General features: G+C 54.8%; 4 protein-coding genes across 4 annotated transcripts; 3 read left to right on the top strand and 1 right to left on the bottom strand.

Moving 5' to 3' along the window:
- Positions 1 to 4,387: 4,387 nt before the first annotated feature.
- On the top strand, positions 4,388 to 6,201 carry PG998_000421 (uncharacterized protein; the record flags this gene model as incomplete). Its single annotated transcript, XM_066867239.1, has 2 exons — positions 4,388 to 4,787; positions 4,850 to 6,201. The coding sequence occupies 2 exons, from the start codon at positions 4,388 to 4,390 to the stop codon at positions 6,199 to 6,201; spliced, it is 1,752 nt and encodes a 583-aa protein (XP_066735654.1).
- A 544-nt stretch (positions 6,202 to 6,745) lies between these two features.
- PG998_000420 (uncharacterized protein) lies at positions 6,746 to 8,134 on the bottom strand (the record flags this gene model as incomplete). The annotated part of the gene is made up of 2 exons (XM_066867238.1): positions 6,746 to 7,947; positions 8,056 to 8,134. The coding sequence occupies 2 exons, from the start codon at positions 8,132 to 8,134 to the stop codon at positions 6,746 to 6,748; spliced, it is 1,281 nt and encodes a 426-aa protein (XP_066735653.1).
- Positions 8,135 to 8,666: 532 nt separating this feature from the next.
- PG998_000419 (uncharacterized protein) lies at positions 8,667 to 9,722 on the top strand (the record flags this gene model as incomplete). Its single annotated transcript, XM_066867237.1, has 1 exon — positions 8,667 to 9,722. One exon carries the CDS (start codon positions 8,667 to 8,669, stop codon positions 9,720 to 9,722), a length of 1,056 nt encoding a protein of 351 aa, XP_066735652.1.
- A 498-nt stretch (positions 9,723 to 10,220) lies between these two features.
- On the top strand, positions 10,221 to 11,483 carry PG998_000418 (uncharacterized protein; the record flags this gene model as incomplete). The annotated part of the gene is made up of 4 exons (XM_066867236.1): positions 10,221 to 10,263; positions 10,356 to 10,522; positions 10,738 to 10,946; positions 11,252 to 11,483. The coding sequence occupies 4 exons, from the start codon at positions 10,221 to 10,223 to the stop codon at positions 11,481 to 11,483; spliced, it is 651 nt and encodes a 216-aa protein (XP_066735651.1).
- Positions 11,484 to 16,059: the final 4,576 nt, after the last annotated feature.

The following is a 16,059-nucleotide window of genomic DNA, read 5'->3' as shown; positions in this document are numbered from 1 at the left end:
CCATAATCATGTGCCGCCGCGGGTCTGTTGTGAAATCAGATGGACCGGATATGCCCTCTACGATCATGCGTATCCATTGTAGATATGAGAGGCTAGCGGAATCCCCGACGTATACTACCTCACAGTTTAGCTTTTTATTTTCTTTCCATGTAGCAGTAGTGTGGATATATGACATATATGTTCCCGTAATTGAAAGTTGACAGCATTACATGACGAGGGAGGCTCTGGCGATGGAAAGCAGCTTAGAAATAATTAGAAACACTTACATATCCGACCGGTTGAATCCTGAAGCATTCTGCGCGAGGGATAGACTTCAGCTTCATCCGCTACTCCGCTTGCATTGCTCATCCTGGATCTAGAATCGGAGTCTATCTCCCCAGAGTTGGTCATGCGACGGGATGATTGAATGGGAGTCTTGTGGACTGGTGCCGGTGGTTGAGATTGTCCAGTGATAGGAAGTACCGAGGAAGGCACGTCGGCCGTGTCCCACGGCGTATTATTCGACATGCCGGCTGAAATACCCTGGCCAGGCTGCGCTTTCATATCTCCTAGATTTGCTCTTGTGGATCGTGGTGAAGTGTCGACATGGCGACGCTTCGTTGGAGAACCCACTGGACTATCGCTAAGTTCCAAATTCGAAGGTGTGTATACACATGGAAGCTGCCGCTTAGTGCAAGTGTTGCACGGCTTCTGTCCATTGCACTAAACACATATGTGGTCAGCGCCAGGTCGGCATTTGTGGCCTCAATGGCCTTGAGCGATAGAGCAAGTCTGGTGGCGCCTCCTTGTCATGCCCAAGCATGGCATTTTTACATTTAATCTTCCCCGCGTTGTGGACGGCTACACGACTGCGTGTGCCAAGTGAGACAAGGTGCCGCTGGGAGTCTAGTTGAGTATCGGCAGTTGTTATGGCATCAGCCGCGTACTGTGTGAGGAAGAGGCATTGCACTAGCAGACCCCAGAGCCGATACACTTGCCATTGTGCACTATTCGCTACGCTGTCTACTACTGTCACCACTCGATCATGGGATCGTATGTAAGACGAGGGACTTGCGAATGGCTGGGCCAGGGTTCCATGCACACAAGGCGAGCTTCTTGGAAGTAGAGCGGAAGGCGATGGAGAAAAGCTACTTACTTTCTGCTTGCGTCGTTTGCAAGAATCGCAGGCACAAGCAGTCCGTTGTCTTTTGTCAGGATCGACTTTTGGTCTTGTCATGTTGCCTTTGGCGACTGGCAGATGGGATGTCACATCCGTCATCCGACAGCTAGCCACAAGTTTACAAGCAAGCACCTGGACTGGCAGTGCCTAAAGCGGGAAACGGCGCCGGTTTACGGACCACTCGGGAAATGGATCTCGGATGCGGACAGGCGGCACATAGTCAGCCCTGTTGGGAGAGGATGGCTCAGATGCACTTGGTGCATCCGAGAGAGAAGAGCGTGGTGAGTGGTCCTACATGCGGCTCGGACCAGCGCGGGGGTGGGTTCGTTGCTCCAAACCAATATTCGAGAATGAGGAAATCACACTTGGCCCCGGGGGTGTGCGGTAGTAGCTTAGTCGGAATACGTATTCAGGCCAGACCAGGTCGGGCTTGGGGTTTGCCACGAACGTGGGTCTTGGGGAGCAGAAGATGGACCAAGCTGAAGGGCGCCCTTGGATCCCTGGGGAGCAAAGACGGCAACAAGATCCAGAGTCGATAAGGGAGTAGTAAGAAAGATGGTAATAGCCGAGGGCGTCGGATGTGGGAAGGTTTTCCAGATCAGGTCCAGAATTGTCGAGGTGATGCAGACCTCGCAAGGTTAAGTAGAGCGCAAGGGGAGACAGAGAAGACGCGGAGGTTTGGAGGATGATGTGCTTGATCCCCCCAGCAGCGCACTAGAGTCTAGAGGCCTCGATGGCTTCTTCCCAAGTGTGACCGTGTGCCCGGCCTGCCTGCCTGCCTGCCTCATCGAGGGGTCTCGAGCAGTACTCGAGGGGCGGCGGAGGGGGACCGGGGGTGACGGCTGGGGGGATGATCAGATGAAAGTGTCGCGTAAGGGACCAGGGCCCTTGATTGGCTAGTTGGTTGGATGTCGAGTAATCAAGCGAAGCTACGAGGGCAGGTTGGCAGATGTAGCCAGAAAGGTGGCGTTGTGTCGGCGTCAACTCTACCTTGCTCGCTGCAGGCGGCATATATTGCGCCGGCCTGAAAGGGGATTGATGTGATGGCAGTTTGGGGAATCTCTGCTATGTACGAGTGGGCATGCCATGCAGGACGGGCCGCCACGACATGGGAAAGACAGCTCTATACGACCTCAGTATCGACTCGACTTTGGGCTGGCAGGCTGGATGCAGGCTTGGGTGGTATTCGTGTTTCTGCCCAATGTAGGAATGATTGATGAACATCCGTCCATTGACATGATATGACCTCTCTTATTATTGAACCAGACGCTGCAGACGCTTTATGAGACTTGGGTAGTAGTAGGAGATGCTGGATCTGACAGTCAATCGGCCTGTTCTCAAATTGTGCTGGGAGCCGTCATCCATCACATGGAATTGGAAAGGGCTATGGAAGGGCTACGGAGTACCTGCCTTCCCTCGCTCGCTCACGGGTGCTCCTTCCTTCCCATGTTCCATGCTCAATGTTCAGATGTTTGTTTCCTGTGCTTTAGGCAGGTGCTTGTGACGCTGGTTGCCTCTCGAAATCGGCAGTTGGGTTGTCGTGAAATATATTGAATGCCATTTATATCCAGGCCGGGGCATAAGTGTCATTTCCTGCCTTGGATATGTTGCCTGCCGGGGGCGATGTTCGTCCAGACAGACAGGTCAACATCTCGCTACCACAGATCCATGCCATTGGTATAAGTCCAGCCATTATCGATCGGTGTGGGGAGAGGCCGGTGTGGGGACAACCCGGATGCTGTCGGATAATGCACCTAAACCCGCCAGATGGACTTCTTAGCAGCCAATCATGCTTTCTCCAATGCTCCCTCTTGGGCCTCTGCTGCTTCCTTGCTGCCTACCTCGTACCTCCTGCCTCCTGTCACTGCCATCTCGAAGGAGGCCAAGATCTAACATATCTAACATTGATCAGAAGATCTCAGACCGCAACCCGATTGAATCCAGATCCATTATACGAGACTGCCATAGCCCGCCAGAGCACATTACTCCGTACATTATTGCCCCTTTGTCAACCTGGTTCCTGGCAAAACCCCCCGTCGCTTCCTGCATCCCAGACTGGGCATGCGTGCGGTTTGGGGGTTATTAATAACAGATACAGACGCTGTGCTGTCTCAAATTCCACATCCAGCTATTCTCGTGTCCAAACAAGAATTGGCGTTCATTCAAACTTCAGCTATCCTCTCCAATTCTAGCTGACTCGGTTATCGGATCTTGCCCGCCACATCCAATATTGCTCCCTGGCCTTCCCCTTGCCTTTTCCCGGAACTATTCAACATCCGTCCCCTGAATACCACCTCAATTGCTGCTTAGGATTTTCAACTAAGCCCGAAGACGGCATCTTCTCTGTTGGCCTTGGCTAGCCTGCCTTGGAGCGAACTTTCGAGTCGTGCCCTCTCAAGTAGCGGTAATACCGCATATGACAAGACGAAGTCACCGCGTGACATTCATCTTCACATATCGTCGTCGGCTTTCTTCACACCGGTCCTCGTATCCCTATTCTTTCGCCCAGGACGCTCTGCGACACCAGTGTGCTCGATGTCACCAAAGCCAAGCAGACTTTTGCTTTGGATCATGAACATCTACCCCTCTCACGGACAAGGTTGCATTATGCATATCACGGTAAGTCTTTCCCAGTGCATTGCTGGGAACGCTTGTACTGGGTCGACCTCGTCACTGTCAGGGTCACAGGGCCACGCTAGTCAGAACGAAACCGAACCCTGACGCATCTGAGATTCTGCAAGTACATGCCGTCTTCTCCTGCCAACGCGGAAAGTAGCCCTAGCGGTGCGCCTCGCGACTGCAAGCGTCTGCTTCTGGAAGTTCTATGGGTCAATATTGGAATGACGAGAACTGCGTCTGCACACGTGGTTCACAGCCGCCTCGGCTCAACCCTCCTCCAGAACTCAGCCCTACTGCCATCATGATTTCGTCACACTAAATCCTCATGTCCCGGGTGGAGATACCGTCAAAGGCGAAAGGCTTTTCTCCATTGACCAGAACCAGGTAGATCCCGCTAGCTGGTTACATGGGGAGACTGCTTGTTTATATGTGCTTGTCTGACTGCTTAGACAACAGACACATAAACATGCTTGCTCCATTTGAGCAGTTACCTGGATGCAGAGGCTTGATGCTCCTTTATCAACCCAGCCCAGCCCGTCTCTAAGAAAAGAAATTCACCCAATGTTGACATACCCCTAGTAATCTCGTATTCCCATCAGCCCAGCTGCAATGGGCAATGACACGGCCATAGATGCTGATATGCCGGAACCTATTGTGTATTCGGTGGCTGCGGAAGCGCACTGTGCGCTCCAGGCTCTGGTGTCCGCATGCATGTCGGAGCTTCCACGTGAGCTGGACCAGTACATTGACAAAGTCACCTTCTCCAGCACCTCGCCAGCTGGTGACAAGCCGTGCTTCCCCTGCCCCCTGAAGGAGCAAGAAGCAGGTTGCGCGCTCAAAGCACTCGAAGGCTGTTTGGCTGGAGCCATCGCCGACCTTCGATATGGCAGCCAAGGGCGGGATATTGAAGTAGATCCGGCAAAAGTAACAAGCTTCTTAATGTCGGCCTATATAACCACCCTGGATGGCATGGGCAAGGCGCACCCTAAGATCAAGTATCGGCTTCCCGGTATGTCACTCCGTTCTCCTTACTTGATGCGCTGGCCCCAAATGCTGATCAGAAGCCACCAGATACCGATCTGAACCAGGCACAGTCAAATTTATACAGACGTTTGTCAGCCAATCTATACGAAACATGTAACACAGGACAATATTACCACATCCATGGCTCACTGGAGGCAAGTACGACACTGCGCATGCTCGGCCTTCCACCCTTCCTCGCTGGCAGCGATGACTACCACCAATGCATTGCCATGATCGAAAACGCGGTGAATCGATTATCGACCGCAGACTTGGAGCACAAAAATGAGAAGTATCGGCAAGCCGGGGCGCCGGCTCTGACCAAGGATCAGTTCCGCCAAACTGCCCACGGCAAGGCTATGGCTGGCATTGCTCCATTCACAGTACAGTCTCTCGACGCCCCTTCACCGCCCATCACGTTCCCAGCCCTCGACCTTCAGCACCAATCCGCCACTGGCATTGTCCAGTGCCTGACCGGTATACGCGTCCTCGAGCTCTGCCGGGTCATTGCGGGCCCAACCATTGGCCGTTCCCTCGCAGCCCACGGTGCATCTGTTCTCAAGGTTACCTCGGCCAAGCTTCCCGACGTCCCGTTCTTTCAGCTTGACGTCAACACGGGCAAGCACACCACATCGCTACACCTCAAGGACCCTCGTGATCGCGCCGCGTTCGAAAGCCTTCTGGCTACCGCCGACATCATCATTGACGGCTATCGGCCAGGAGTCTTGGCGTCACTAGGCTACTCCCCAGAAAGCCTGGCAGCAAAAGCGCAGGAGTGCGGGCGTGGCATCGTCTACGTGGCCGAGGACTGCTTCGGGGGCACTGGGGTGCCGGGCGCAGCTTGGTCGCATCGCCCCGGCTGGCAACAGATTGCCGACTGTGTCACCGGTGTCGCCTGGGAACAAGGCTGGTTTATGGGGCTCGAGGAACCCGTGGTGCCCCCTTTCCCCATCTCCGACTACGCCACGGGTATTCTAGGTACCATCGCAGCCCTCGCGGCGCTGCACCGGCGCGCCGTGAGTGGCGGCTCTTGGATCGCCCGCACCTCGCTCGTCCAGTATGACATCTTCCTCCTCCACGCCCTGAACCCCTACCCGCTCGAGGTTCAGGAGCACCTGTGGGACGTCCACGACCGCAACTTCTTCGGGCTGCGCCATAGCGACTCGGTCGACGAGGTCAGCGCCCGTGCCCTGCGCAGTATGCAAAGACTTTACCCCGAGCTCTTCCATGGGAAAATGCTACACAAGGCCTTTTCGCCAGGCTTTGGCGGCGAGGTGGCTTGGCCCAAAGAGCCGCTCAAGGTCGCAGGCATCGCCATCGGCCATGTGCGAACGACGAGGCCGAACAATTACGATGCGCCGTCATGGGACGGCTGGGAGCGGGATGAGTCTATGTTGGTTTAAAGATAAAGCCTTGCCATATGGCATAACATTCGTCATAATCTGGATATGGCAACAAATGTTCCCAGTACAGTCGTCCGCCATCAATCCAGCCACGTGACTGGATGAGAACGGTAATAGGATGTGCTGCAGCTGCGCCAATTCCTATTTTTCATGTGAAGCAAGCATCCAGAGAGGGATCGATACCCTGAAAGGCTTGAGCATAGCGTGCGTGGGTGCCGTGGTGTTTGGCGTTCTAATTTCGGTTTGCGGGTTTGATTGAGCATTTTACTCCGTATGATCGCCAGACGAGGGCGGCCTGCTGTTTTCCTGCTTCATGTTATGATAAGAAACGATTTTTGTGACACCGAGTCCAACTCGCGTTCGAGGAAAAGCAAACGAAATGCCGAAGAATGGCCAAGAAATTGTGTAATTTCAGTTTTGATTGATGAATAAAGTCCACAAGTTATTGATGCAATGGTCTATCCGATGTTGCTGCCCCTTCTGCTTGCCAGGAACGCCTATATTACATAAATCGCTTTCTACCGCATGTACTATTAGTCGTCCTTTACAGCACCAGTCGACCAGGGTCGTTCTCCAGAACCATCTTCATCCGAGACAAGAAAGCTTGTGCCCGCTTCTGCTCAGCTGGGGGTACTGTGAGGCTAATTGTGTTGGCACCAGTAGAGATGCCCGAAGCACTACCCTGAGCTTGCTTGGCGGGCTTGACGCTCTTCTTGGTGCCGCTGGCCAGGAAGTCGATGATGTCCATCTGGCTGGCCTTGGGCTTGGGGGCCACACCGGTGAAGGAGGAGCCAAGGGCTGCGATCTGAGGAAGGTAGTATCCCCGGGAGACCTTGGGGCTGACCTTGTCCAGGCCGAGGACCTGGTTGAACAGCTCGTCGGCCGAGGGCTTGTAGTTGGACGGCAGGGGCAGCTCGTCGTTGGCCACGTCGGCGGCGCGGGAGATGAAGGTCGAGAGGGGCATGAAGGTGCCAATGGTGCTCTCGATGCGCTTCTGGACCTCGATGACGGAGGCGAGCGACACGGAGAGGGAGATCTGGAGATCCTTGGGGGCAGCGGCCGTCTCCGCCTTCTTGGCCGGCTTCGCCGGGGCTGCCGCCTTGGCGATCTTGATGTTGCTCAGGTCGAGGTGCGAGTTATGCTCGAAGCGCTTAGCAATCTCGGCCGGCCGGTCGCCCGTCACCTTGCCAAGGTAGGCCAGCACGTCGCCCTTCAGGAGTCGCCCCTGAGGGCCGGTGGGCGTCATCTCGCTGATGGCGGACTCGCCGAGGCCGTTCTCCTTGATCAGGTGCTCGACCGAGGGGTACAGAGGGTACTTTTGGGGCGCAGCCTTCTGGCCGGACGACTTCTTCTGCGCGCCGCCGGCGGCCGGCTTCTTGGCCTCCTTGGGCGCCGACTCGGGCTCTTTCTTAGCCTCCTTGGGCGCGGCGGCGGCAGGCTTCGCGTCGGCGGGCATCTCCAGCGACTTGATGTCGTCGCCGGGCTCGGCCAGGACGCCGATGCGCGCGCCGACCTGCACGGCCTTGGCGCCGTCGCCCTGGGTGATCTTCATGAGGATGCCGTCTTCCTGGGCCTCGACGTCCATGGAGGCCTTGTCCGTCTCGATCTCGAGGATCACGTCGCCGGCGGAGAAGGTCTCGCCCTCCTTGATCTTCCACGCGGCGATGTTGCCCTCGGTCATGGTCGGCGAGAGGGCGGGCATGGTGAAGTTCTGCGCAGCGAGCGAGGCGGCGGATGTCCGGAAACCTGCGGTGGCGAGGAAAACAATAGCATGTCAGCATCAATTGATGCCCGTAACCCAGGAGACACACCACCACACTCGCCGTGTGCAGACGGTGCTGGTTCTTCACTTACCTCTGGCTGCGACATCTTGCGTGACCTTCCGACTGGCCAGCCGGGCAGAAAGGCGACACGCGGTCGCGAGGGAGGCCATGTCTGGTTTGCTGGGGAGGGGGATGTGTCGGACGAGATGTCGAACCTCACTCAATTGAGCTTTTTATTATTTTGAGATTGGAGAGGTACTAATGCCAATGTCGGAGCTGCAGGAGCTTAGCCAATTCAATCTCACCAAAAATTGCCTAGAGCTTGTTGGGGACAGCGGCTCCGGCCTCTGCCGATGCCCGTACGTACAGCATTGAACACAACAACTTGACCAAAGGCGTTTGAAATGCCCTTTTTTGTGCAATGATGCGTTCTAGATGTCCTTGGGATCGGATTACTGTTTTTATTCACATCCACCCAGGCATGGCAATTGGGTGTTGCATTTGACGACTGGTCCCGAACTACACGCTGGACGCCGGAAAGTTCCGCCGTTGTCCGACACACCTGTGGGACTTTTTTCGTGATGCTCAATTCCATTCTCGAAGCGCCCAAAGCTGCTAGGGACTAACTGCATCCCAATCCATTGTGGTCCTACGCCAAACCCGGGGTGTGCGATTTGCGTGTGATCCGGTAACTGGAGCCCGATGACAGCTTCCACCTCAATATGTCGGGGTTTCACCCACCCGGTCGTCCTGTTGATGCGAAGCTCTCTTAAGCAGCAGCCGATGCGACAGGCCTTCTTCACCCCGAGCACGACACCCCTCTTCTCCACGCCCTCGGCGGTACGAAGCCCCTTGAGCAGGCGGTTCGTCTCAACAACACGGCAGCTGCTCAACCTAGCCAAGGACAATGTGACGACGGCACCGAGGGCGGCTGCCAAAGCCCCGGCGCCGCGTGGCGGGGCAGCCAGCCTCCCGACCTCGTCGTACGCACTGCGGCTCGCCCAGAACAAGCACGGCGCCACGCTCTTCGAAGCGGCCCCGCAGCGCATCTTCCTCGCCTCGAGCTACGCCGCCGGCTTTGTGTGCGTCGGCGGCGCCGTCGTCAACCTCTACTACAACGTCTACAACCCGCCGCCGGGGCTCGGCGCCTGGATCCCGTACGCCTTCAGCGCCGTGGCCGTCATGCTGGCGTTCCTGGGTATGAACTTCGCGCTGATGCCCGCCCACGTCGTGCGCCTGATCAAAGTCCTGCCCTCGGCCGCCGCCGCCGCCGGCACTCGGCCTAATCTACTGAGTGGTGGTGGAAACAGTTCGGTCGCCCACAAGGTCCAACTCGAGGTTCTGGTGCGGCGGCTGACCCCGATTCCGGGGATCCCTTTGAAGAGGCTCGTGGTGGAGCCGAACGACATCATCATGAAGACTCGCCTCTTCCACCCCAAGAAGGCCGAGCCTACGGAGATCGAAAAGATGCGCATGGGCCGGGAGTGGGAGAAGCGCAAGAAGGAGCAAATGCAATACAACAGGGACCATCTGATGACCGCACCGTTCCGCGACGGCGCCTGGGCCATGGGTCAGTTCTTCAGCGCTATCCGTCGCGGCCTGACCGGGGAGGGCTTTGCCCCTATCGCCATCAAGGGTGGCAAGTACAAGTTGGATATCGTCAAGGGGTATGCCCTAGAAGACGGGCGAGCCCTAGATAGAATCGTCAGGATCGAGTCAGATCCTAAGTATGCCCACCTGGAAGCAAGGAGTCGGTAAATGGTCGAATGTACAATACAGAACGGCTCATTTACTCTGGCGCGGCCTTGTATAATCCGTGTACAATACCTATATTCGTGCTTTTCCAAGTGTGTAGTTCAGCTATGAATGACATGACAACCAGATTTGTGTATCCCGTTGAGCATGAATTACGTAGCCAAGCTCTCTCATTGGAAAAATTGCGCATGTAGCCCTGATACGGGTTCATAAGATCGGATCTGTCATTCAATGACAGCTTCTTCCAAGCCAATTACCAGGCACAGCTAGGTTTTCGAATGATGTGGACTCTATGTTACGCAATAAGGGGTCATCAGGAGTATTTATGATGTCCTATTGCGCCGCTCAGTCAATTCTGTGGCCAACAATTTATTAAAGGCGTTTCCCATCCTTCCAAGAAAACGAGAAAGCCTGCAATCTCAACCTGCACACACACAACCCAGACCAACCGAGCTCAAGTTCAACAGTCCTTTCATAGGATAGAACGCCCCGTAAATCGTCATGAAAGTCATCGTCCTGGGGATGCCCCGTACCGGGACTCAGTGTAGGTTGGCCCCTCCCTTCCCTTCCATGCCCGTGAGGAGCGGTACCTTCACACTCGAGAGCGCATGACTAAGGACGACAATATCCTTTTAGCTCTTGCGGACGCCTTGATCCACTTGGGCATATCACCGGTCTACCACATGCGTGAGGTCGGCAAGAATCAGCATGCCCCGATGTGGGCGAAAGCGATCGAAGATAAATTCGAAGACGGCAAGCCTTGGGGGCGCGAGGAGTTCGACAGAGTCATGGGAGAATATGAGGTAAATACACATCCCATGTCAGTACAACCAACCATGGTTGCCAATGGGAGAAGAGACGAGTTATCAGAAGCGGAAAAGCCTGACAAGGCCTCTTTTGGTTCACTGCCGTCCCCTTTCAAGATTGACTTCCCAGCTTTCAAGACAGATGTGCTCGCTAAGACCGACTGGACAGTTCTTGAGGACTCATATACCAATGCTAACACGGATATTGCGAGGGGAAGGGTTTAGCAGACTTTCCAGCCGCCATGTTCCCTGAAGAGCTCATCGACGCCTATCCAGAGGCCGCCGTAATTCTGACGGTGCGAGACAACGAGCAGCAATGGTACGACTCGATGATGTCGACCGTGATACCTGCTCACTCACAGAACGCACATCTATCGATCGAGATGTACCTCATGGAGGACAAATGTCATCAACAATGCTGGTAAGTCCCAGGTATTGTCCTGCGGTGGCATCGAGATGGTGAGGGGGAAACCCCCAACTTGGTACCCCTTTTTCTTGCCTGAGATTACCCGTTCCTCGCCAGATTTCTCCAATAAGATTACTGTCTGGGCAGATACGAGGAGGATAGGCACCTTGATTTCCCGTACTTGGAACTTTCACCTGTAGTTTATCTTTCTGCTGGGGATGGTTACTGCTTCGTTGCACATCACTGCGCCCACACCATATTCCCAACATTGAACAACCCGCACCAAAATGAATCACTCAAGGCCACTGACGCACAACCAGGTCCAACGGCTTCCCCAAAGATGGCCTAGCATACTACCGCCAGCACAACCAGACGGTCCGGGACGCCGCCGCACGCCGAGGCAGGAAGCTACTCGAGTACAAGCCCGGCATGGGCTGGGCGCCGCTGTGCGAGTTCCTAGGCCTGCCGTTGCCAGCAGCCGACGTCGCTTACCCGCGAGCCGATGATTGGCAGGAATGGAAACAGAAGAGAAGCGCCGAGAAGAAGGCATAGGCATAGGCGTCGCGAGGACACATGGCTGGCTAGCTGGGGAGCGGTGACGATCATCCAGACTCGAGGCGGGGGAAGGAAAGAATCGGTGAGGTGCCAGCCAGAGGTCGCAAACGGTTCTCCGAAGGAAAGTAGCTTGATCGTGGTCGGCTAAAATCGGCGCGTGTATGTTTACTTTTGCTAATGCTATGCTTTCTTTTTCTTTTTCCATGTACTCTATATGCACGGAGTGACTAGGCACGTTGATTTGTGATCAGCAGGGGAAGTAAGGGATGTAGCTCTTGGAAACGGTATAAGCACGTGAAACTTGATTGCTGCCACTTCGGCCATAGCTGCTCACGCGACCTCGCGGACATGTCTCACCCAGATGCCAGGGACTGTGAACGTATGGGGTCCAGCCTAGCGGTCTGCCACTGACGATACAGAAAGAACATGAGCTAGACGTCAAAATGCTGCTGACAGACACATCGGATCTGCCGATCTTGTCGATACCCGGGACGATCCAATCATCACCTTGGCAGTAATAACACCGGCCCCCTTTGGTTATAACCTTGTTCACCGTGGGTCATGTCCAATGGCGAGGCTGGTATACAACGAAACGCCTTTTACCAGTGAGTGGCATTTGTTGTATATTTAGTTTTTAGGATACGTGGCTCGGGCCCAGCAACCAAGCTGGAGGTTGGTGTACGAGGACATTGAACGTTGTCCTCGGTCCGCAGCGCTTCCCCGTTGACGCCATTGGACATGCTCTAGGATCAGTGCCCCGTCCCTACCGTCCGCCCGTCCCTTTTAACACGTAGCAAGCGAGCGCGCCGCCCCAGTGTAGATCGGCAACTTCCCGAACCGGTACCGATACATATACATGGGCGAGGAGGCTAGGGAGCCTTGAGAGCTGGTCAAGGGAGCGAGGGGGAGGGGTTCGTACTAAACAAGAGGGAAGCTCGGGGAACGAAAGGGATGTGATGGGATGGAGGAAGAATTTCTCACCGCCGGCGCTACTTTGTGTGAGTGGCGAGGCTGCAGAGAGTGGATGTGGTCTGTATGGTTGCGACAGGAGTCTTGGCCTACCCGGCGAGTCGTGCAATACCGCAACGGAGGGTTGTCATGACGGGGGAAGATCACAGCTTCGACCGGCGCATACACACTACCAGGTAGTGGTCGCCAGCGTGTGGGGGATTGGATCCCGTCCGCCAGCGGGCTCCTCTCCTATTTGCCGTTGTTGAGTCCTCCTCTGTGTCAGCGCTGATCAAGAACAAGGTTCATCGCGAACCTACGGTCTATAGCATCGACGGGTTAATACGGTAAGCAACAACCCCAGTTGCCAGTGAACAACACCTTTGCGTCGAAACATTCAACCAAGGCCCGGGAGTCCTTCGGGGAGTAAATAAGTACGTCATAAGCCCACAGAATAAGTTTCCTGTCAGGCTAGCAAAAAGCGTCAACGTGCCTAGCAGGACACCTTGGCAACGGCATTGGGGATTATTTGCAAGACGGCGATTGGCTGGCGAGAACGAGTCCCGAGCTACGTTAGTATACAAGGACAGAACAAGGGCACAACAAGGGCACAACAAGGGCAGAGCAAGGGGCCCATCGATTCCACAACTGGCAGTGACTGGGGAGTGACTGCCCCTCTTTTGGACGACCTCCCCGCCATACTAGCTATTTTCAATCACCTTTTCACCAACCATCTAGCCATCTAGCCATCTATGCGCTGGAAATAACCTCTCTCTTCCTGATGGGGCAGGTGAGGGGTCAGCTGGATGCCTGTGCTTCCTGCGCACGCATGTTCCTGTAGAATATTCCAAGGAAGTAACGACAACTGACTTCCTGGAGGAGTCGGGTCACGACCGAGCCGAGGGAGCGATGTGGTTTTGCAGTCGGAGCGGATGGAGTATAATATTGTGGGCAGGTCAGAAAATAGCACAAAGTCATAGCCAGCCGTTGCTGGGTGCGGCGCGGGCGGTCAGTCAGCCTCACCCTTTTCATAAGCAACACAATGTGCAGCATTATTTCTTCTTCTTCTTCCTTACCCTCTTCTTGGAAGCACGGCCCACGCTAGCTGTCAACCACGCTAGCCAACCCTAAGGACGAGTTCGATCAGATCTCGATAAATAACGAGGGAAAATTTGAGTTGCGAGTTGTGAGATTAGATCTGGCTTGTAGTGCATAATCTTACGCAAGCAACACCACATCGGCATTGTTGCCGATCCGACTTGGAAGATCTGCCCACAAACGGTCGGTGAGGGCGAGGAGGGGTTGAGCGGCGGTGATGCCGTGATACCGTCTACGCACACCGATAATGTCTACCGCTGCCCCTCCAAACCCCCAACACCCATATTCCGGTACAACGGCCCTCGCCGACAACGGAAATTAGAACGTAGTGCAGTGGCCGTGTTCCTACGACGTACTCTCCCACACGCCATCCGTTCGTGGGCTGATGGGTCAGACGTTCAAGGTTCAAGGGTAGCTGTCCCAAGGTCGGCAGTCAACAGCAGGCTTGGAGAATCCTCAACATTTTCTTGCATGGATGCATCATGTCGATACCCCCGTGGCAGTTCGAGTCCGCGAGCTCTAGTTCTGAGTCGCAAGGACACCTCACTTTGGCGCCAGCGTTTCCCCATCGTCCCACCGCAGAAACAGGCACGCACGCACGCATGGTGGCGCCATGCAGCCGCCGTGCTGTTCGCAACGGCCCGGTGCGGTGGCCTGATGAAGCATCCATCCAGCCAGCCGACATCACGCCTCTTCCCGTTGGTGTTCTTCTGCGAGAGGGGAGATCGTTGGTCGAGTATTCTGTCTTGACGTGTAGGTACATCAAACCACCACCAGATACGTATCAGGGTGATGTCGGGGCGGCCATAGCACAAGCACCTCGACCCTGTCAGCACTCCCTATATTGTACGTCAAGATGACCTATTACTGTCAAATGAAGTGTTTTATATAAAAGTGTTCCTCCTCAAACCCCACGCGATTGCAGCCGTCTTACACGCAGCTGGTCAACCGGCCCTCATTGGGTGGTGGGGGAAGTAATTGTGAAACGGTTTCCCTAAATTGGCAATAAAGTCGGCCGTTCTCATTGGCTGCTGGCCGACCTGCACGAAATATTAATAGTGAGGGGTCTTCACCTCGGATTCTGGCCAAGATATCTCCGTCGGAGTTAATAGGAATTTGCTGTGCGCCTTCCAAAAAAGGAACCCCTCACAACACCGAACGAAGTGTGTAAGTGACGGTGTATTGGATCACTATAGTAGCAACACCAGTAAGCGCCATAGCACACGCACACTCATATAGCATTCCAGAGCCAGGACTCAGAACCCATCCTGCAGTAGGGTCCAGTCGTGCGAATCGAAGCCACGCACAAAAAGATGATTCCATGATGTGATCACGGAAGCAGATGCTCAGTATGAGGCTTGAACTCATGGCCTTCGCATTACTTATTATACTCGACTCAGGAGAGAGTATATTAGTACGACGCTCTAACCAACTGAGCTAACCGAGCTGTGATGGGATCCGATCGTTGAGACGATCAGTCGGTGGGTTGTTGGTTGTTGACGATGGGACTCGCTATGTGCGTTTGTATAGCAGAATTTTTCATTTTTTGAGTTGGACGTCTCGCCGTGGTGATGGAACAGTGGGGCTGTGGTTTGTGGATAGTGGGATTGCATACTGAGATACTAAGGGTACAGTCGTGGTTAGGTAGCGATACATTATCAAAGGGCTTTGGCTTTGGCCCAATGGCGCGCCAAGCCTCCCATACGATAAGGTCCCCTCTCCACCAGCCAGTCCTTGGAGGGCGGGTGGGGGGCCAGCGACTCGTTATTTTGGGAAAACCTGGCGATGTGCCAGAACCAGTTAGCCAAGCAGGGAAGCTTGTCATCTGGTTAGAAGGCAAGTGTGGGGAGGACCCCCGATCCTCTGCTTCTTCCTTGACCATTCCTTGGTCTAACCAACCATCCCCCATCCCTCGTCCATCTGAAAATACGGTCAGCCGCCTCAAGCGCGGGCTTAGATCTGATATATGTAATCACGTTTCTTGACGTCGAGACATTGAACGACAAACGTGCGTCGTTCGTTGGCTTCTCGACCAGCTGCAGTAGTTTGGCACATAGGTTCTACTCGAAAAGGGGGGACACTACTGGAAAAAGAACCAGCCGGCCAGGCAAACGGGGACTCGAAGCGAGACAGACATGTCTATGCCGGTATGTAAGCTATAGATTTCACGGCGTATCCGAATATGCCATTGCCGTAGGGGAGGGGGGATTGACTTTGCACACCGGTTTGCCGGTTTATGCTTTGTTGTGTCCCATATACTGTGCAGTATCGACGCAAGACACAGCAGGACACTAGAGCTGCGTTGTCTTTTGCCCCTCGTCCTGGGATGGATGGCAGACAGCGATGGCATGTCTTTGTTGATGTTTCCAGAACAATCCACTTCGTCGAGGGGTCTACGTTGGAATGGTCTAACGACGACCTAAATGGACGTGGTCGGGCAGGTCGGCGGTTGGCGGGCTAAAGATGTTCGGGGCAGGGGCTAACACAGGAGCTTCCTCTGGCTCGCCTCTAGTGCAGATAACGAGAC

The sequence above is a fragment of the Apiospora kogelbergensis genome (genome assembly GCF_038363985.1).
Source record: "Apiospora kogelbergensis strain CBS 113332 chromosome Unknown utg000001l_segment0_segment0, whole genome shotgun sequence".
Lineage (NCBI taxonomy): Eukaryota > Fungi > Ascomycota > Sordariomycetes > Amphisphaeriales > Apiosporaceae > Apiospora > Apiospora kogelbergensis.
The sequence above is the reverse complement of the archived record's forward strand: the minus strand, read 5'-3'. Positions and strand labels throughout refer to the sequence as shown.